The following is a 22,774-nucleotide window of genomic DNA, read 5'->3' on the forward strand; positions in this document are numbered from 1 at the left end:
GCTACAGGTCCACTCCACAGGTACTGCTCTATAAGGACTGCTACAGGTCCACTCCACAGGTACTGCTCTATAAGGACTGCTACAGGTCCACTCCACAGGTACTGCTCTATAAGGACTGCTACAGGTCCACTCCACAGGTACTGCTCTATAAGGACTGCTACAGGTCCACTCCACAGGTACTGCTCTATAAGGACTGCTACAGGTCCACTCCACAGGTACTGCTCTATAAGGACTGCTACAGGTCCACTCCACAGGTACTGCTCTATAAGGACTGCTACAGGTCCACTCCACAGGTACTGCTCTATAAGGACTGCTACAGGTCCACTCCACAGGTACTGCTCTATAAGGACTGCTACAGATCCACTTCACAGGTACTGCTCTATAAGGACTAATAAAGGTCCACTCCACAGGTACTGCTCTATAAGGACTGCTAAAGGTCCACTCCACAGGTACTGCTCTATAAGGACTAATAAAGGTCCACTCCACAGGTACTGCTCTATAAGGACTGCTAAAGGTCCACTCGAGAGGTACTGACGCACCTTTCACATTGATTGGCAGACGGTCTTCATAGATGAGTGGCTGCAACCTGTAAATAAAGTAAAATGAAGGAATGCTGCCCTCTGGTGGCATCATGAAAGTAATACAACAAATAAACCTCAAATAAACCTCAAGATTTAGTGACGCTCACATGATACTTACAATCCTGGAGCATTCATGTGTATTCTATTTAATGAGTTTACAGCATGATCCTCGTATACATAACAAGGGAAAACAAATCCTATAATAAAATAAAACAGCAGCACATCAATATTCTTCAACCCTGATTTCTTGTTACCATTCAGTTAAAACATTCTGCCATCGTCAGTGCAAAAATCTGGACAAGCCTAAATACCAGGGCATTGACGAAGCGATATGGCTTTAGCTTGCGCATCTAGAAGACAGAATTCACTATGAATACGAAGCTAATTAACCACGTGGTATAGTACAGTGTAAGAAAGAATAGCATTCAAAGCTAGCAATCTATGCAGAGTTGGTTATAGCGATATCCATATGAGCCGAGTGTGTGTGTGCGTGTGTGTGTGTGTGTGTGTGTGTGTGTGTGCGTGTGTGTGTGTGTGTGTGTGTGTGTGTGTGCGTGTGTGTGTGTGCGTGTGCGTGTGTGTGCGTGTGTGTGTGTGTGTGTGTGTGTGTGTGTGTGTGTGTGTGTGTGTGTGTGTGTGTGTGTGTACGAATCTGAAGAGATAAATAAACAGAAAAGGAAACAAAACTAAATATCTATTTTCACAGCAGCACCAATACAGAACAATTAAAAGGATTCTCCAACGAACCAATCAAACATAAACACACGTTACTTCTAATCTGGTGTCGTCTTGAAATGGCAAACGTGTGGAAACTAAATATCCAAACAGCTGGGTGAGTCGAACGGAGGAAAAGGCTGTGTAGTTGGTGTCTGAGCTACATACAATCTTACTCTGATCATTCCTTTACAGTTCACTCATTACAAACGTCATACAGTGTAGTGTTGATTACAGTCCATCATTGTCTTATACATTTCGTTCTAGAATATGTTGGGAAGATTGTACAATATGATTCATCATAAGGCATATTGAAAAACATCTATTCCTCTTTTGTACCTGTTCAATTCCTTCAGTACCTGTTCAATAAATAAATCAGAAAGGATTTCTTGGATGTCTTACAGTAGAGTAACATTCGTAGATTCTACAGCTAGGCAGGTCATTCTGTATGGTGACACGGTGCTCTGTTTTGTTGTGGGAAGACATACAGACAGTAAGAGGTTCAGGAAAGATTGGATGTCCTTAAGGAGATGTAGGAAGTTGATGTGAGAGTTGTTTCTGTCAAACCTCCCACAGTCCACCCAGACATGTCCTGGGTCTCTATATCCCCAATCCCACGATGCACAGGGCCAGCAGTAGCATGGCGGCCAGACTGAGAGTGGGTCTCAGGAAAGACGCCTTACCTGGAGGAGGGGAGGGGACACGGTAAGAGGCATGCTGGGTAAGACACTGTCTGGACAACAAACACACTCAAAAGTATATTCCTCCTCAGATCTTCTCCTCCGATGCTCTCCTCCTTTCCCTCTGACGTTTTGAGAAGAAGGTGAGGAGAGAGGAATCAAATAATCAAGGAATCGAGGAAAATACTTTTGAGATTCACCCACAAATTGACACGGCCCTTCAATTCCCCAACCAGATACTAACCAGTAGACCCATCTGTGCCTTACTTACCCTGAAGCCTTATCTTCCTGATGGGGCCGTCTCCACCCTCATAGCGACCTCTGACCTCCAGCTCGTAGTCCCCTACCTGGGGCATGGGGAAGTCAATGAAGTGCCAGCCCGTCATGTAGATCGGCCCTGTGATGTAGCCAGTCTTCCTGAACATCACCTGGAGAGGAGAGGAGAGGAGAGGAGAGGAGAGGAGAGGAGAGGAGAGAGGAGAGGAGAGGATTTCTTGTCTTCTGAGGACACTTATTTCCACAGGCTCTGGATCACACCAGTTGCTGCAAGATTCAAATGAAACAAAGTAAAATGCCTTTAAATACCTTATAATATAGTGGGAAGGACTCATTGCCAAACCAGTCGTAGGAGATGTGGTGCCACCACACGTACAGCCACTTGCCAGAGTAGCTGATGTAACGCCACATTTGGGGAGCCACACTTGGAGCTGCAAAGAATAGAATATTCATCTCAATGGGATCACCTACAATAGACATGTACTGTATATGGAATTCCAGTGCGGTTTTGGCATCTGGTCTTACGTGCTCTCTTGGTGAACATCTCGCAGTGTTCGCTGGGAGGGCCGACACCGGCTCCGTTGTAGGCTCTGACCTCGATGAGGTAGTGGGAGTCTGGCAGCATGTTCTCCAGCCTGGTCTGGTTCATGGAGGCGGGCACAAAGATACGATTGGCCCCCGGCTCTGTATCGTCATACTTCCTCCAGTACTTCACCTGGTCAGAACGCCGGGATTGGTCAGAGCAGGTGTCAATCAATTTGAACCAAAACTGGTGATCCAATCAAAATGTTCACCAGTTCCTTACACAGAGACCTAATTCTTCTTTCACGTCAGGCTGGCAAGGAAGCCACAGTTGAACACAAGGTATTTTATTTGTTATAGTCTCATGAGAAGGGACATCCCTCTGGGCAAAAACCAGTTGAATCAACTAGATGTTGAACTGACGTCTGTGCCCAGTGAGATGTGTTTTTCCTGATCACTTAACCAGACCATCATTCGTAATCTGAGCAGGAAAATGTGTCCTTCCCCATAAATCATGGACATCACTAGACATCCAGGAGATGTAAAGAGCAACAGACCTGGTATCCATCTATGTACTGCTGAAGGCCGGTACCAGTGTCCATGACTGGTATCCACCAGACCAGAGCTTCATGGGACGAGACAGGCCTGGAGTATACATCTGTAGGAGACTCAGAGGGGACTAGTGGGGGAGGGAGGGAGGGAGGGAGAGAGAGAGGGAGAGAGAGAGAGAGAGAGAGAGAGAGGAGAGAGAGAGAGAGAGAGAGAGAGAGAGAGAGAGAGAGAGAGAGAGAGAGAGAGAGAGAGAGAGAGAGAGAGAGGGGGGTAGATCAGATTGAGAGAAACTTGTAAAGGCTGCCTATTGTCATGTCTTTACTATCATTAAATGAAGACTTTTAGTTTTTATCAAAGATTCTCTGTAATTAGTATAACGCAATTAACTAATTAATCATGTGACTGTAATTAACTAGGAAGTCGGGGCACCAAGGAAAATATTCAGATTACAAAGTTATAATTTTTCTAATATAACTTTTTGAATATTTTTTTGATTAATGAATTATTTATTTTACCTCACGTTAGTCTCATTCCAAACGTCGTAAATTGTTGGTTATCTGCACGAACCCAGTCTTTACTATGAGTCATCCATACATCAATTGTCTTAAATCATTTATTTATGAACTAACTAAACAATCACAGAAATGCACACACAAATAAACAAAGTAAATATGGTTACAAGAAATGATAGAGGAATGTTCCCTAGTGGGCTAAACCGGCACGGCGGCTTGTTAGACAAAAGGGGAAGTGGGGGTCGACTGAGATGAGACAACACACAGTTGATAATTGTAACAATTGAAATGCTAATCCTTTGCACATGAACGCTCACTCATTCGGGAATAATTGCAATCAATATATATATTTACGCTCAGTGTGTCGTCAGGATCTCTGCTGAAAAGTTTGTTTCTTTTGTAGAATTGTCCGTCTCTCTCTCTGTCATGGTTATAGTGGATAGTTCAGAGTGGCATTCATTCATGTCGTTATAGAGTGGATGTTTCGGCAGTTGTCGTTCTTCGCGTTCAATGATACCGAATTCCTAGCTGCAGAATAGTAATTAATATCAAAGACTTGTTCTTATTCTGTCGGTATCGATAGTCTAAGAGTTTAACCACGTGGGATGGTTAAAAGATTCAGCAGGCTGGTCTCAAACCTTGGCCCTCTAGTTATCGAGGTAAGCTGGTCTGCAACCTTTGTCCTCTCGTAATGGAGAGAAACATGGTCTGTTGAGAAATTCTCAAAGTTGGGGTTTTATTCGGGAGTTGCAGAAAAGGGCCTGTTCCAGGATGCCCGACCCTAACTGGGCTCAGGGGCGGTCCTCTGATTTAGTTAAACTCAAAAGGGAATTGGAGTTTCCTTCATTAAACAGTCCAAAATCACATTACACAATTTTACAAATAGTATCATCCTCACTAATTCATCTTATACAACAATTAGATGTAAGCCTCATATCTGAGGCTATTATATAAACAGCGTTATGGTAATGTGGCCGCACCGTCTCCCATGAGCTTCACCAAATTGTACAAACCAGACCAGTTTGTAGCTGGATTCTTCACCAATATTTTATACCTTCTCTGGAACATAAATGTTGTCGGACCTCAAGTTCTGTGAGGTGGAAGAAATTCCTTTGTTCTCTATGAAATCTCTATGAAAACTCAGTCTCTATACTGTGGCCATGAGGAGATAATCTCCTCCAGGAATTTACGACCTCTCTGACCACTGCAGCCTAGTTGTAGGAGACAGAGAGAGGGGGATGGTACTCGCTGTACCCAGAGGGCAACATCATGACACTATCATGTAGAAGAGGTTAAAGAACATGTTTACCATGGCTAGGGTTAGGGCTGAGGGTTAGGGCTAGGGTTAGGGCTGAGGGTTAGGGCTAGGGTTAGGGCTGAGGGTTAGGGCTAGGGTTAGGGCTGAGGGTTAGGGCTAGGGTTAGGGCTGAGGGTTAGGGCTAGGGTTAGGGCTGAGGGTTAGGGTTTGGGCTGAGGCTATGGTTAGGGTTAGGGTTAGGGTTAGGGTTGAGGTTAGGGTTAGGGTTGTGGTTAGGGTTTGGGTTAGGGTTAGGGTTAGGGTTAGGGTTAGGGTTGAGGTTAGGGTTAGGGTTGTGGTTAGGGTTAGGGTTGAGGTTAGGGTTAGGGTTGTTAGGGTTAGGGTTAGGGTTGTGGTTAGGGTTAGGGTTGTGGTTAGGGTTAGGTTAGGGTTAGGGTTGTGGTTAGGGTTAGGGTTGAGGTTAGGGTTAGGGTTGAGGTTAGGGTTAGGGTTGAGGTTAGGGTTAGGGTTGAGGTTAGGGTTGAGGTTAGGGTTAGGGTTGTGGTTAGGGTTAGGGTTGTGGTTAGGGTTAGGGTTTGGGTTGAGGTTAGGGTTAGGGTTGTGGTTAGGGTTAGGGTTGAGGTTAGGGTTAGGGTTGAGGTTAGGGTTGAGGTTAGGGTCGTGGTTGAGGTTAGGGTTGAGGTTAGGGTTAGGGTTGAGGTTAGGGTTAGGGTTGTGGTTGAGGTTAGGGTTGAGGTTAGGGTTAGGGTTGTGGTTGAGGTTAGGGTTGAGGTTAGGGTTAGGGTTGTGGTTGAGGTTAGGGTTGTACTGGGATGTGGTCATACAGCTTGTATGACCCTCACCATCTCGTGGGGTTAGGGGTTAGTATGACCCTCACCATCTCGTGGGGTTAGGGTTTAGGGGTTAGTATGACCCTCACCATCTCGTGGGGTTAGTATGACCCTCACCATCTTGTGGGGTTAGGGGCTAGGGGTTAGTATGACCCTCACCATCTCATGGGGTTAGGGGTTAGTATGACCCTCACCATCTCGTGGGGTTAGTATGACCCTCGCCATCTCGTGGGGTTAGGGGTTAGTATGACCCTCACCATCTCGTGGGGTCAGGGGTTAGTATGACCCTCACCATCTCGTGGGGTTAGGGGTTAGTATGACCCTCACCATCTCGTGGGGTTAGCGGTTAGTATGACCCTCACCATCTCGTGGGGTTAGGGGTTAGTATGACCCTCACCATCTCGTGGGGTTAGGGGTTGGTGTGACCCTCACCATCTCGTGGGGTTAGGGGTTAGTACGACCCTCACCATCTCATGGGGTTAGGGGTTAGGGGTTAGTACGACCCTCACCATCTCACGGGGTTAGGGGTTAGGGGTTTGTATGACCCTCACCATCTCGTGGGGTTAGGGGTTAGTACGACCCTCACCATCTCGTGGGGTTAGGGGTTATGGGTTAGTACGACCCTCACCATCTCATGGGGTTAGGGGTTAGTATGACCCTCACCATCTCGTGGGGTTAGGGGTTAGTATGACCCCACCATCTCATGGGGTTAGGGGTTACTATGACCCTCACCATCTCGTGGGGTTAGGGGTTAGGGGTTAAGGGTTAGTACGACCCTCACCATCTCGTGGGTAGTAGATAGTGGTCGACAGGCTGTAGGGTCCATCTCCTTTGGAGTTAAACGTCTTCACCTTCACCTGGAACTCCCTGACCTGGAAGTCGTTCGACTTGACCCTGAAAGAGGCGTCTCGATGGACGTAGCGTCGTGTCTCTGGGTCTGATATGGTCTCATACCACCAGTCAACATCATCATGAGGCTTGAAGGCCACAACGTAGCCAAACTTCTTACCGTAGAAGTACTGCGGCTGTACGGGCTATGGATGGAAGATGACAGAGGAAGATCACATCCTTGTTATTTACCTAATCATCAAGACCCACAACATTACAAACTGACCAACATTTTGATTAAAAGCTGCTCAAAGAAAAACCACATTAGTAACTTTAAATAGATACCATAGATTTTGTATGAAACATTATGGCAAAATACAGGTGGGTGTATTTAGACAAAAAAAAGCACATTGCACATCAGAACAGAAACTAAAACAAGAGCTGTACTAAAACAAATAAAATAATATAGATTAATTGGATCAGGTGCGGACCGTGTAGTTCTGTACAACCAGGACTGAAGAACGCTGGGTCAGAACATGGTTAGAAGGGTTGAAATGTGTCAGAGGGAAGAGAGAAACTCAGACACTTACTGTCCATGTGATGATCAACTCTCCATCTTTACCCCCGTAGCCTCCAACGTTGGTCGGGGCCACCACAGGCACTGAGAGACACAGTGGAGTGTGTTTCCAACAGGTGTTATTAGACACTCACACAGAAACACACACATTTCTTTGCAACAACAACATGTTAGTGCCCCAGGCTGGTACCTACCTGCAACAACAACATGTTAGTGCCCCAGGCTGGTCCCTACCTGCAACAACAACATGTTAGTGCCCCAGGCTGGTCCCTACCTGCAACAACAACATGTTAGTGCCCCAGGCTGGTCTCTACCTGCAACAACAACATGTTAGTGCCCCAGGCTGGTCCCTACCTGCAACAACAACATGTTAGTGCCCCAGGCTGGTCCCTACCTGCAACAACAACATGTTAGTGCCCCAGGCTGGTCCCTACCTGCAACAACAACATGTTAGTGCCCCAGGCTGGTCTCTACCTGCAACAACAACATGTTAGTGCCCCAGGCTGGTCTCTACCTGCAACAACAACATGTTAGTGCCCCAGGCTGGTCTCTACCTGCAACAACAACATGTTAGTGCCCCAGGCTGGTCCCCCTACCATGTTAGTGCCCCAGGCTGGTCCCTACCTGCAACAACAACATGTTAGTGCCCCAGGCTGGTCCCTACCTGCAACAACAACATGTTAGTGCCCCAGGCTGGTCCCTACCTGCAACAACAACATGTTAGTGCCCCAGGCTGGTCCCTACCTGCGTCCCAGGTTTTGATCTTCATTGAAGGGATGCTGGCCTCTCCGTCTCCAAACTCATTAGTAGCATAAACCCTGAACTCATACTCCATCCAGGGGTACAGGTCCACAACATCAGCCATCACTGACATGCCACCCAGGGCCGTAGGGGCTGAGAGAGAGAGAGAGAGAGAGAGAGAGAGAGAGAGAGAGAGAGAGAGAGAGAGAGAGAGAGAGAGGGGGGTAGGGGGCACGTGAGATATAAAGAGAGAGAGAGAGAGAGAGAGAGAGAGAGAGAGAGAGAGAGAGAGAGAGAGAGAGACACGCAAGATATAAATAAAGAGAACGAGAGACAGCGAGAGAGAGAGATAGAGCGAGAGTAGTATGTTAAGCATTAAAGGCTACTGTTTTCATGTTGTTGCTGTCAGCGGTAGAGTAGTTCCGCCCTCTGGTGGTATACTCCTGTACTTACAGGTGGATGCGTCCCTCCAGTCCACTTCAGTTAGTGCGTAGACGTCTCTGGTCTGGATGGTGTACCCAAGGATGAGGCTGCCATGGTCGGCCCCTCGGTTCCACACCAGCTTCACCGAGGTGTCCCTGATCTCCTCAACCCTCACCCCACCGGGAGGAGCAGGAAGGCCTTTGACCTTGAGGTCTGCTGACGCGGTGACGTTGTCCACGACAGTCTGGGCTGTACAGGTGTAGCGTCCCTCGTGTCTCAACTGGACATTCATTATCTTCAGCTCTCCACTGTCCTCACGATCCTGGATGGACAGAGAGACAGGGTTAAACACTTCACACACTGTCCTCACCATCCTGGATGGACAGAGAGACAGGGTTAAACACTATCCTCACCATCCTGGATGGACAGAGAGACAGGGTTAAACACTATCCTCACCATCCTGGATGGACAGAGAGACAGGGTTAAACACTATCCTCACCATCCTGGATGGACAGAGAGACAGGGTTAAACACTATCCTCACCATCCTGGATGGACAGAGAGACAGGGTTAAACACTATCCTCACCATCCTGGATGGACAGAGAGACAGGGTTAAACACTATCCTCACCATCCTGGATGGACAGAGAGACAGGGTTAAACACTATCCTCACCATCCTGGATGGACAGAGAGACAGGGTTAAACACTATCCTCACCATCCTGGATGGACAGAGAGACAGGGTCCTCACCATCCTGGATGGACAGAGAGACAGGGTTAAACACTATCCTCACCATCCTGGATGGACAGAGAGACAGGGTTAAACACTATCCTCACCATCCTGGATGGACAGAGAGACAGGGTTAAACACTATCCTCACCATCCTGGATGGACAGAGAGACAGGGTTAAACACTTCACACACTGTCCTCACCATCCTGGATGGACAGAGAGACAGGGTTCACACACTGTCCTCACGATCCTGGATGGACAGAGAGACAGGGTTAAACACTTCACACACTGTCCTCACGATCCTGGATGGACAGAGGGACAGGGTTCACACACTGTCCTCACGATCCTGGATGGACAGAGGGACAGGGTTCACACACTGTCCTCACCATCCTGGATGGACAGAGAGACAGGGTTAAACACTATCCTCACCATCCTGGATGGACAGAGAGACAGGGTTAAACACTATCCTCACCATCCTGGATGGACAGAGAGACAGGGTTAAACACTATCCTCACCATCCTGGATGGACAGAGAGACAGGGTTAAACACTTCACACACTGTCCTCACCATCCTGGATGGACAGAGAGACAGGGTTCACACACTGTCCTCACCATCCTGGATGGACAGAGAGACAGGGTTAAACACTTCACACACTGTCCTCACCATCCTGGATGGACAGAGAGACAGGGTTAAACACTATCCTCACCATCCTGGATGGACAGAGAGACAGGGTTAAACACTATCCTCACCATCCTGGATGGACAGAGAGACAGGGTTAAACACTATCCTCACCATCCTGGATGGACAGAGAGACAGGGTTAAACACTATCCTCACCATCCTGGATGGACAGAGAGACAGGGTTCACACACTGTCCTCACCATCCTGGATGAACAGAGAGACAGGGTTAAACACTTCACACACTATCCTCACCATCCTGGATGGACAGAGAGACAGGGTTAAACACTCCTCACCATCCTGGACAGAGAGACAGGGTCCTCACCATCCTGGATGGACAGAGAGACAGGGTTAAACACTGTCCTCACCATCCTGGATGGACAGAGAGACAGGGTTCACACACTGTCCTCACCATCCTGGATGGACAGAGAGACAGGGTTAAACACTATCCTCACCATCCTGGATGGACAGAGAGACAGGGTTAAACACTGTCCTCACCATCCTGGATGGACAGAGAGACAGGGTTAAACACTTCACACACTATCCTCACCATCCTGGATGGACAGAGAGACAGGGTTAAACACTATCCTCACCATCCTGGATGGACAGAGAGACAGGGTTAAACACTGTCCTCACCATCCTGGATGGACAGAGAGACAGAGAGTTCACACACTGTCCTCACCATCCTGGATGGACAGAGAGACAAGGTTCACACACTTCACACACTGGTACATCACCTGAGAAACAGGTGAATTTCAGTGTACTTCCTGAATATACTGAACTGATATGGAATTGACCCCAACCCTGCTGGTTTGTGCTATCCCTCCTACCATGATGCGTTCATAGTGCTTCCACTCTAGGTAGAAGTCGATGACCCTGAAATCCAGAGACCAGATGAAGGTGATGTCCAGACTGGGGTCAAAGGAGGCCTGGCACTGCAGATGCACCTCCTCTCCTACCATCACCTGAGTGTCCTCTGGGGCTACTGTGATCTGTGTCGCCTCTGTGTCACACACACACACACAGTAGAGAAGACTGTTGACTCACACTGTGCAACATTATGCTGGCTGTACACAGACCCAGCTTTAAAGAACAGTACTCGTGTCAATACAGAATCAGAATGGGATCAAATAATGAGACAACAGATGGTTGACTGTCCCCAACGTCCCCAATATCTACACATGAACATTCAAGGTAGATCAATATTAGGGCACATTTTAGCCAGCTGTGTAAAGCTGGATGGAGAGTGATACCTGTGATGGTCAGAGTCCCTGTGCTGTTGGCCTTCCCTCTGTCATTCTGAGCTAAGCAGGTGTACATCCCCTCATCATTCCTGGTGGCATTCAGGATCTCCAGACTCCCATCAAACATGATGGAGATACTATGGAGGGAAGGAAACACGACATTCACAACCATACACTATTGGATTTCTTTCAAATGTTTGACAAGATTCTCCTACAGTTGCTCTGATGAATAACAAACTCAGATGTCAATAAATCAACCAACCAACCAATCAATCAATCAATCAATCAATCAATAAACCAACCAATCAATCAACCAGCCAACCGATCAATTAATAAACCAACCAACCAACCAACCAAACAACCAAACATTTGTATTTGTAAAGCCTTTACGTTGAAATCAAATTCCCACAAAGAAATCCTTATTTACCGTGAGTTGTTGAAGAGCACTTCTTTTCCCTTGGTCCAGGTGAACCTGGGTCTGGGGGCAGCTCTGGGCTTACACTCTATGACCACACGGCCGTTGTTAGCTCCTAGAAGATACTTCTTCACTGGGTTCAACTCAAACGTCGGGGCACAAGCTGGGATGGGGTAGGGAAGTGGCTGGATGTAATTATCTATCAATGAGGACTGTGTGTATAACTGACAACTGTGTAGTTGCTTTAGTTGATGACTGTCGTTTTTTATATTCCCAGAATCAAAACTAGAAACACGGTGGGGGTTTGCTCCTTAATGATACATATTGGCTTTCAAAGACGAACCAATGAGGTGCAGTTCAGGCACAGACTAACCAATCACATGTAGTTTGTGTTACAGACTAACCAATCATAGGTAGTTTGTGTTATACACTCACCAATGACACGTAGCTCAGCGCTGGCGTAGATGATACCCCAGTAGTTCTCAGCGATACACTGGTACATCCCAGAGTCCTCAAACGTCAGACTGGAGAACTTCAGCTCACCTTTACCATACTGGGAAAAAATTAGTACTAGATAAGATGGTGCCCATCTTTCCTATTGAATTAGTACTAGATAAGATGGTGCCCATGTTTCCTATTAAATTAGTACTAGATAAGATGGTGCCCATCTTTCCTATTGAATTAGTACTAGATAAGATGGTGCCCATCTTTCCTATTGAATTAGTACTAGATAAGATGGTGCCCATGTTTCCTATTGAATTAGTACTAGATAAGATGGTGCCCATGTTTCCTATTAAATTAGTACTAGATAAGATGGTGCCCATGTTTCCTATTAAATTAGTACTAGATAAGATGGTGCCCATGTTTCCTATTAAATTAGTACTAGATAAGATGGTGCCCATGTTTCCTATTAAATTAGTACTAGATAAGATGGTGCCCATGTTTCCTATTAAATTAGTACTAGATAAGATGGTGCCCATCTTTCCTATTGAATTAGTACTAGATAAGATGGTGCCAATCTTTCCTATTGAATTAGTACTAGATAAGATGGTGCCCATCTTTCCTATTGAATTAGTACTAGATAAGATGGTGCCCATCTTTCCTATTGAATTAGTACTAGATAAGATGGTGCCCATCTTTCCTATTGAATTAGTACTAGATAAGATGGTGCCCATCTTTCCTATTGAATTAGTACTAGATAAGATGGTGCCCATCTTTCCTATTGAATTAGTACTAGATAAGATGGTGCCCATCTTTCCTATTGAATTGAGATCAAGTCCAGCTTATTTCACTATCCTTATACAGTGGATCTACACAACAGATGTACATTAATTGTGGTTGGTGTTAATTAAAACACCTACCACAAAAGCATGCTAGCAAAGACCCATAGACATCCAATCATTGCGCTAACGCTAGTTACCATTTGCCCTCAAAACTATCTCTAACTTCCTTCATACTGGACACAGAGACATACAAATGGTATCCTCGAGTTCATCTGACTCTGGGGAAGTAGATACATGTATCCCTTTAAGGAGTTTGTGATCATCTTTCCAATTTTGATTTTGACGGTGAAGTTGCCCTTTAAAGAATGACAGCCAGCAGGGGGAGGACAGGCATCTTTACCGAGTATCCATCCTTGAGCCATCGGATGTATGGGCCAGGCTTCCCATTAGCTACACAGGACATGGTGTGTTCTGACCCTACGTCCTTCTGGGTGTTGTTGATGGTCACAGCCCACTCAGGAGCAGCTGTCAATCAAAACACAATTTAAAATGTTGAAACACATACACACTACAATGAAACCATGTATATGTTTTGGTTTACAGTAAATCACATATTAGTGTTAGTGGTACTAACATTGTAATGCAAAGTGTTAGAAGCAAGTGCTACGTACTGTATATCAGATCTGTTATTGTAACACTGTAGAGATGGAGTCTGGTATCTTACCCTCTTCTCTTATTGTAACACTGTAGAGATGGAGTCTGGTATCTTACCCTCTTCTCTTATTGTAACACTGTAGAGATGGAGTCTGGTATCTTACCCTCTTCTCTTATTGTAACACTGTAGAGATGGAGTCTGGTATCTTACCCTCTTCTCTTATTGTAACACTGTAGAGATGGAGTCTGGTATCTTACCCTCTTCTCTTATTGTAACACTGTAGAGATGGAGTCTGGTATCTTACCCTCTTCTCTTATTGTAACACTGTAGAGATGGAGTCTGGTATCTTACCCTCTTCTCTTATTGTAACACTGTAGAGATGGAGTCTGGTATCTTACCCTCTTCTCTTATTGTAACACTGTAGAGATGGAGTCTGGTATCTTACCCTCTTCTCTTATTGTAACACTGTAGAGATGGAGTCTGGTATCACTTCTCTTATTGTAACACTGTAGAGATGGAGTCTGGTATCTTACCCTCTTCTCTTATTGTAACACTGTAGAGATGGAGTCTGGTATCTTACCCTCTTCTCTTATTGTAACACTGTAGAGATGGAGTCTGGTATCTTACCCTCTTCTCTTATTGTAACACTGTAGAGATGGAGTCTGGTATCTTACCCTCTTCTCTTATTGTAACACTGTAGAGATGGAGTCTGGTATCTTACCCTCTTCTCTTATTGTAACACTGTAGAGATGGAGTATCTTACCCTCTTTCTTATTGTAACACTGTAGAGATCTTATCTTACCCTCTTCTCTTATTGTAACACTGTAGAGATGGAGTCTGTATCTTACCCTCTTCTCTTATTGTAACACTGTAGAGATGGAGTCTGGTATCTTACCCTCTTCTCTTATTGTAACACTGTAGAGATGGAGTCTGTATCTTACCCTCTTCTCTTATTGTAACACTGTAGAGATGGAGTCTGGTATCTTACCCTCTTCTCTTATTGTAACACTGTAGAGATGGAGTCTGGTATCTTACCCTCTTCTCTTATTGTAACACTGTAGAGATGGACCCTCTTCTGGTATCTTACCCTCTTCTCTTATTGTAACACTGTAGAGATGGAGTCTGGTATCTTACCCTCTTCTCTTATTGTAACACTGTAGAGATGGAGTCTGGTATCTTACCCTCTTCTCTTATTGTAACACTGTAGAGATGGAGTCTGGTATCTTACCCTCTTCTCTTATTGATGGAACACTGTACTGAGAGATGGAGTCTGGTATCTTACCCTCTTCTCTTATTGTAACACTGTAGAGATGGAGTCTGGTATCTTACCCTCTTCTCTTATTGTAACACTGTAGAGATGGAGTCTGGTATCTTACCCTCTTCTCTTATTGTAACACTGTAGAGATGGAGTCTGGTATCTTACCCTCTTCTCTTATTGTAACACTGTAGAGATGGAGTCTGGTATCTTACCCTCTTCTCTTATTGTAACCTGTAGAGATGGAGTCTGGTATCTTCTCTTATTGTAACACTGTAGAGATGGAGTCTGGTATCTTACCCTCTTCTCTTATTGTAACACTGTAGAGATGGAGTCTGGTATCTTACCCTCTTCTCTTATTGTAACACTGTAGAGATGGAGTCTGGTATCTTACCCTCTTCTCTTATTGTAACACTGTAGAGATGGAGTCTGGTATCTTACCCTCTTCTCTTATTGTAACACTGTAGAGATGGAGTCTGGTATCTTACCCTCTTCTCTTATTGTAACACTGTAGAGATGGAGTCTGGTATCTTACCCTCTTCTCTTATTGTAACACTGTAGAGATGGAGTCTGGTATCTTACCCTCTTCTCTTATTGTAACACTGTAGAGATGGAGTCTGGTATCTTACCCTCTTCTCTTATTGTAACACTGTAGAGATGGAGTCTGGTATCTTACCCTCTTCTCTTATTGTAACACTGTAGAGATGGAGTCTGGTATCTTACCCTCTTCTCTTATTGTAACACTGTAGAGATGGAGTCTGGTATCTTACCCTCTTCTCTTATTGTAACACTGTAGAGATGGAGTCTGGTATCTTACCCTCTTCTCTTATTGTAACACTGTAGAGATGGAGTCTGGTATCTTACCCTCTTCTCTTATTGTAACACTGTAGAGATGGAGTCTGGTATCTTACCCTCTTCTCTTATTGTAACACTGTAGAGATGGAGTCTGGTATCTTACCCTCTTCTCTTATTGTAACACTGTAGAGATGGAGTCTGGTATCTTACCCTCTTCTCTTATTGTAACACTGTAGAGATGGAGTCTGGTATCTTACCCTCTTCTCTTATTGTAACACTGTAGAGATGGAGTCTGGTATCTTACCCTTTCCTCTTCTCTTATTGTAACACTGTAGAGATGGAGTCTGGTATCTTACCCTCTTCTCTTATTGTAACACTGTAGAGATGGAGTCTGGTATCTTACCCTCTTCTCTTATTGTAACACTGTAGAGATGGAGTCTGGTATCTTACCCTCTTCTCTTATTGTAACACTGTAGAGATGGAGTCTGGTATCTTACCCTCTTCTCTTATTGTAACACTGTAGAGATGGAGTCTGGTATCTTACCCTCTTCTCTTATTGTAACACTGTAGAGATGGAGTCTGGTATCTTACCCTCTTCTCTTATTGTAACACTGTAGAGATGGAGTCTGGTATCTTACCCTCTTCTCTTATTGTAACACTGTAGAGATGGAGTCTGGTATCTTACCCTCTTCTCTTATTGTAACACTGTAGAGATGGAGTCTGGTATCTTACCCTCTTCTCTTATTGTAACACTGTAGAGATGGAGTCTGGTATCTTACCCTCTTCTCTTATTGTAACACTGTAGAGATGGAGTCTGGTATCTTACCCTCTTCTCTTATTGTAACACTGTAGAGATGGAGTCTGGTATCTTACCCTCTTCTCTTATTGTAACACTGTAGAGATGGAGTCTGGTATCTTACCCTCTTCTCTTATTGTAACACTGTAGAGATGGAGTCTGGTATCTTACCCTCTTCTCTTATTGTAACACTGTAGAGATGGAGTCTGGTATCTTACCCTCTTCTCTTATTGTAACACTGTAGAGATGGAGTCTGGTATCTTACCCTCTTCTCTTATTGTAACACTGTAGAGATGGAGTCTGGTATCTTACCCTCTTCTCTTATTGTAACACTGTAGAGATGGAGTCTGGTATCTTACCCTCTTCTCTTATTGTAACACTGTAGAGATGGAGTCTGGTATCTTACCCTCTTCTCTTATTGTAACACTGTAGAGATGGAGTCTGGTATCTTACCCTCTTCTCTTATTGTAACACTGTAGAGATGGAGTCTGGTATCTTACCCTCTTCTCTTATTGTAACACTGTAGAGATGGAGTCTGGTATCTTACCCTCTTCTCTTATTGTAACACTGTAGAGATGGAGTCTGGTATCTTACCCTCTTCTCTTATTGTAACACTGTAGAGATGGAGTCTGGTATCTTACCCTCTTCTCTTATTGTAACACTGTAGAGATGGAGTCTGGTATCTTACCCTCTTCTCTTATTGTAACACTGTAGAGATGGAGTCTGGTATCTTACCCTCTTCTCTTATTGTAACACTGTAGAGATGGAGTCTGGTATCTTACCCTCTTCTCTTATTGTAACACTGTAGAGATGGAGTCTGGTATCTTACCCTCTTCTCTTATTGTAACACTGTAGAGATGGAGTCTGGTATCTTACCCTCTTCTCTTATTGTAACACTGTAGAGATGGAGTCTGGTATCTTACCCTCTTCTCTTATTGTAACACTGTAGAGATGGAGTCTGGTATCTTACCCTCTTCTCTTATTGTAACACTGTAGAGATGGAGTCTGGTATCTTACCCTCTTCTCTTATTGTAACACTGTAGAGATGGAGTCTGGTATCTTACCCTCTTCTCTTATTGTAACACTGTAGAGAGATGGTATCTTACCCTCTTCTCTTATTGTAACACTGTAGAGATGGAGTCTGGTATCTTACCCTCTTCTCTTATTGTAACACTGTAGAGATGGAGTCTGGTATCTTACCCTCTTCTCTTATTGTAACACTGTAGAGATGGAGTCTGGTATCTTACCCTCTTCTCTTATTGTAACACTGTAGAGATGGAGTCTGGTATCTTACCCTCTTCTCTTATTGTAACACTGTAGAGATGGAGTCTGGTATCTTACCCTCTTCTCTTATTGTAACACTGTAGAGATGGAGTCTGGTATCTTACCCTCTTCTCTTATTGTAACACTGTAGAGATGGAGTCTGGTATCTTACCCTCTTCTCTTATTGTAACACTGTAGAGATGGAGTCTGGTATCTTACCCTCTTCTCTTATTGTAACACTGTAGAGATGGAGTCTGGTATCTTACCCTCTTCTCTTATTGTAACACTGTAGAGATGGAGTCTGGTATCTTACCCTCTTCTCTTATTGTAACACTGTAGAGATGGAGTCTGGTATCTTACCCTCTTCTCTTATTGTAACACTGTAGAGATGGAGTCTGGTATCTTACCCTCTTCTCTTATTGTAACACTGTAGAGATGGAGTCTGGTATCTTACCCTCTTCTATTATTGTAACACTGTAGGGATGGAGTCTGGTATCTTACCCTCTTATTGTAACACTGTAGAGATGGAGTCTGGTATCTTACCCTCTTCTCTTATTGTAACACTGTAGAGATGGAGTCTGGTATCTTACCCTCTTCTCTTATTGTAACACTGTAGAGATGGAGTCTGGTATCTTACCCTCTTCTCTTATTGTAACACTGTAGAGATGGAGTCTGGTATCTTACCCTCTTCTCTTATTGTAACACTGTAGAGATGGAGTCTGGTATCTTACCCTCTTCTCTTATTGTAACACTGTAGAGATGGAGTCTGGTATCTTACCCTCTTCTCTTATTGTAACACTGTAGAGATGGAGTCTGGTATCTTACCCCCTCTTATTGTTCTCTCTTATTGTAACACTGTAGAGATGGAGTCTGGTATCTTACCCTCTTCTCTTATTGTAACACTGTAGAGATGGAGTCTGGTATCTTACCCTCTTCTCTTATTGTAACACTGTAGAGATGGAGTCTGGTATCTTACCCTCTTCTCTTATTGTAACACTGTAGAGATGGAGTCTGGTATCTTACCCTCTTCTCTTATTGTAACACTGTAGAGATGGAGTCTGGTATCTTACCCTCTTCTCTTATTGTAACACTGTAGAGATGGAGTCTGGTATCTTACCCTCTTCTCTTATTGTAACACTGTAGAGATGGAGTCTGGTATCTTACCCTCTTCTCTTATTGTAACACTGTAGAGATGGAGTCTGGTATCTTACCCTCTTCTCTTATTGTAACACTGTAGAGATGGAGTCTGGTATCTTACCCTCTTCTCTTATTGTAACACTGTAGAGATGGAGTCTGGTATCTTACCCTCTTCTCTTATTGTAACACTGTAGAGATGGAGTCTGGTATCTTACCCTCTTCTCTTATTGTAACACTGTAGAGATGGAGTCTGGTATCTTACCCTCTTCTCTTATTGTAACACTGTAGAGATGGAGTCTGGTATCTTACCCTCTTCTCTTATTGTAACACTGTAGAGATGGAGTCTGGTATCTTACCCTCTTCTCTTATTGTAACACTGTAGAGATGGAGTCTGGTATCTTACCCTCTTCTCTTATTGTAACACTGTAGAGATGGAGTCTGGTATCTTACCCTCTTCTCTTATTGTAACACTGTAGAGATGGAGTCTGGTATCTTACCCTCTTCTCTTATTGTAACACTGTAGAGATGGAGTCTGGTATCTTACCCTCTTCTCTTATTGTAACACTGTAGAGATGGAGTCTGGTATCTTACCCTCTTCTCTTATTGTAACACTGTAGAGATGGAGTCTGGTATCTTACCCTCTTCTCTTATTGTAACACTGTAGAGATGGAGTCTGGTATCTTACCCTCTTCTCTTATTGTAACACTGTAGAGATGGAGTCTGGTATCTTACCCTCTTCTCTTATTGTAACACTGTAGAGATGGAGTTGGTATCTTACCCTCTTCTCTTATTGTAACACTGTAGAGATGGAGTCTGGTATCTTACCCTCTTCTCTTATTGTAACACTGTAGAGATGGAGTCTGGTATCTTACCCTCTTCTCTTATTGTAACACTGTAGAGATGGAGTCTGGTATCTTACCCTCTTCTCTTATTGTAACACTGTAGAGATGGAGTCTGTATCTTACCCTCTTCTCTTATTGTAACACTGTAGAGATGGAGTCTGGTATCTTACCCTCTTCTCTTATTGTAACACTGTAGAGATGGAGTCTGGTATCTTACCCTCTTCTCTTATTGTAACACTGTAGAGATGGAGTCTGGTATCTTACCCTCTTCTCTTATTGTAACACTGTAGAGATGGAGTCTGGTATCTTACCCTCTTCTCTTATTGTAACACTGTAGAGATGGAGTCTGGTATCTTACCCTCTTCTCTTATTGTAACACTGTAGAGATGGAGTCTGGTATCTTACCCTCTTCTCTTATTGTAACACTGTAGAGATGGAGTCTGGTATCTTACCCTCTTCTCTTATTGTAACACTGTAGAGATGGAGTCTGGTATCTTACCCTCTTCTCTTATTGTAACACTGTAGAGATGGAGTCTGGTATCTTACCCTCTTCTCTTATTGTAACACTGTAGAGATGGAGTCTGGTATCTTACCCTCTTCTCTTATTGTAACACTGTAGAGATGGAGTCTGGTATCTTACCCTCTTCTCTTATTGTAACACTGTAGAGATGGAGTCTGGTATCTTACCCTCTTCTCTTATTGTAACACTGTAGAGATGGAGTCTGGTATCTTACCCTCTTCTCTTATTGTAACACTGTAGAGATGGAGTCTGGTATCTTACCCTCTTCTCTTATTGTAACACTGTAGAGATGGAGTCTGGTATCTTACCCTCTTCTCTTATTGTAACACTGTAGAGATGGAGTCTGGTATCTTACCCTCTTCTCTTATTGTAACACTGTAGAGATGGAGTCTGGTATCTTACCCTCTTCTCTTATTGTAACACTGTAGAGATGGAGTCTGGTATCTTACCCTCTTCTCTTATTGTAACACTGTAGAGATGGAGTCTGGTATCTTACCCTCTTCTCTTATTGTAACACTGTAGAGATGGAGTCTGGTATCTTACCCTCTTCTCTTATTGTAACACTGTAGAGATGGAGTCTGGTATCTTACCCTCTTCTCTTATTGTAACACTGTAGAGATGGAGTCTGGTATCTTACCCTCTTCTCTTATTGTAACACTGTAGAGATGGAGTCTGGTATCTTACCCTCTTCTCTTATTGTAACACTGTAGAGATGGAGTCTGGTATCTTACCCTCTTCTCTTATTGTAACACTGTAGAGATGGAGTCTGGTATCTTACCCTCTTCTCTTATTGTAACACTGTAGAGATGGAGTCTGGTATCTTACCCTCTTCTCTTATTGTAACACTGTAGAGATGGAGTCTGGTATCTTACCCTCTTCTCTTATTGTAACACTGTAGAGATGGAGTCTGGTATCTTACCCTCTTCTCTTATTGTAACACTGTAGAGATGGAGTCTGGTATCTTACCCTCTTCTCTTATTGTAACACTGTAGAGATGGAGTCTGGTATCTTACCCTCTTCTCTTATTGTAACACTGTAGAGATGGAGTCTGGTATCTTACCCTCTTCTCTTATTGTAACACTGTAGAGATGGAGTCTGGTATCTTACCCTCTTCTCTTATTGTAACACTGTAGAGATGGAGTCTGGTATCTTACCCTCTTCTCTTATTGTAACACTGTAGAGATGGAGTCTGGTATCTTACCCTCTTCTCTTATTGTAACACTGTAGAGATGGAGTCTGGTATCTTACCCTCTTCTCTTATTGTAACACTGTAGAGATGGAGTCTGGTATCTTACCCTCTTCTCTTATTGTAACACTGTAGAGATGGAGTCTGGTATCTTACCCTCTTCTCTTATTGTAACACTGTAGAGATGGAGTCTGGTATCTTACCCTCTTCTCTTATTGTAACACTGTAGAGATGGAGTCTGGTATCTTACCCTCTTCTCTTATTGTAACACTGTAGAGATGGAGTCTGGTATCTTACCCTCTTCTCTTATTGTAACACTGTAGAGATGGAGTCTGGTATCTTACCCTCTTCTCTTATTGTAACACTGTAGAGATGGAGTCTGGTATCTTACCCTCTTCTCTTATTGTAACACTGTAACAGATGGAGTCTGGTATCTTACCCTCTTCTCTTATTGTAACACTGTAGAGATGGAGTCTGGTATCTTACCCTCTTCTCTTATTGTAACACTGTAGAGATGGAGTCTGGTATCTTACCCTCTTCTCTTATTGTAACACTGTAGAGATGGAGTCTGGTATCTTACCCTCTTCTCTTATTGTAACACTGTAGAGATGGAGTCTGGTATCTTACCCTCTTCTCTTATTGTAACACTGTAGAGATGGAGTCTGGTATCTTACCCTCTTCTCTTATTGTAACACTGTAGAGATGGAGTCTGGTATCTTACCCTCTTCTCTTATTGTAACACTGTAGAGATGGAGTCTGGTATCTTACCCTCTTCTCTTATTGTAACACTGTAGAGATGGAGTCTGGTATCTTACCCTCTTCTCTTATTGTAACACTGTAGAGATGGAGTCTGGTATCTTACCCTCTTCTCTTATTGTAACACTGTAGAGATGGAGTCTGGTATCTTACCCTCTTCTCTTATTGTAACACTGTAGAGATGGAGTCTGGTATCTTACCCTCTTATTGTAACACTGTAGAGATGGAGTCTGTAACACTGTAGAGATGGAGTCTGGTATCTTACCCTCTTCTCTTATTGTAACACTGTAGAGATGGAGTCTGGTATCTTACCCTCTTCTCTTATTGTAACACTGTAGAGATGGAGTCTGGTATCTTACCCTCTTCTCTTATTGTAACACTGTAGAGATGGAGTCTGGTATCTTACCCTCTTCTCTTATTGTAACACTGTAGAGATGGAGTCTGGTATCTTACCCTCTTCTCTTATTGTAACACTGTAGAGATGGAGTCTGGTATCTTACCCTCTTCTCTTATTGTAACACTGTAGAGATGGAGTCTGGTATCTTACCCTCTTCTCTTATTGTAACACTGTAGAGATGGAGTCTGGTATCTTACCCTCTTCTCTTATTGTAACACTGTAGAGATGGAGTCTGGTATCTTACCCTCTTCTCTTATTGTAACACTGTAGAGATGGAGTCTGGTATCTTACCCTCTTCTCTTATTGTAACACTGTAGAGATGGAGTCTGGTATCTTACCCTCTTCTCTTATTGTAACACTGTAGAGATGGAGTCTGGTATCTTACCCTCTTCTC

At 43.9% G+C, this 22,774-nt stretch overlaps 1 protein-coding gene across 2 annotated transcripts in view; it reads right to left on the reverse strand.

Moving 5' to 3' along the window:
• Window positions 1-706: 706 nt before the first annotated feature.
• Window positions 707-22,774, reverse strand: part of cntn1b (contactin 1b) — a 49,889-nt gene continuing 27,821 nt past the window's right edge. For both annotated transcript variants that reach the window (XM_052515158.1, XM_052515159.1), the window contains exons 10-23: window positions 13,179-13,303; window positions 11,991-12,108; window positions 11,568-11,718; window positions 11,150-11,277; window positions 10,727-10,899; window positions 8,525-8,816; window positions 8,075-8,224; window positions 7,344-7,414; window positions 6,707-6,959; window positions 3,331-3,452; window positions 2,777-2,966; window positions 2,561-2,682; window positions 2,247-2,403; window positions 707-1,978 (exon numbers count right to left, since the gene is read on the reverse strand). In XM_052515158.1, the coding sequence (XP_052371118.1) occupies window positions 1,896-1,978; window positions 2,247-2,403; window positions 2,561-2,682; window positions 2,777-2,966; window positions 3,331-3,452; window positions 6,707-6,959; window positions 7,344-7,414; window positions 8,075-8,224; window positions 8,525-8,816; window positions 10,727-10,899; window positions 11,150-11,277; window positions 11,568-11,718; window positions 11,991-12,108; window positions 13,179-13,303 (2,135 nt within the window). In that variant the 3' untranslated portion in view covers window positions 707-1,895. The remainder of the gene's footprint in view (window positions 1,979-2,246; window positions 2,404-2,560; window positions 2,683-2,776; window positions 2,967-3,330; window positions 3,453-6,706; window positions 6,960-7,343; window positions 7,415-8,074; window positions 8,225-8,524; window positions 8,817-10,726; window positions 10,900-11,149; window positions 11,278-11,567; window positions 11,719-11,990; window positions 12,109-13,178; window positions 13,304-22,774) is intronic.

This window comes from Oncorhynchus keta, unplaced genomic scaffold (genome assembly GCF_023373465.1).
Source record: "Oncorhynchus keta strain PuntledgeMale-10-30-2019 unplaced genomic scaffold, Oket_V2 Un_scaffold_21901_pilon_pilon, whole genome shotgun sequence".
Taxonomy (NCBI): domain Eukaryota; kingdom Metazoa; phylum Chordata; class Actinopteri; order Salmoniformes; family Salmonidae; genus Oncorhynchus; species Oncorhynchus keta.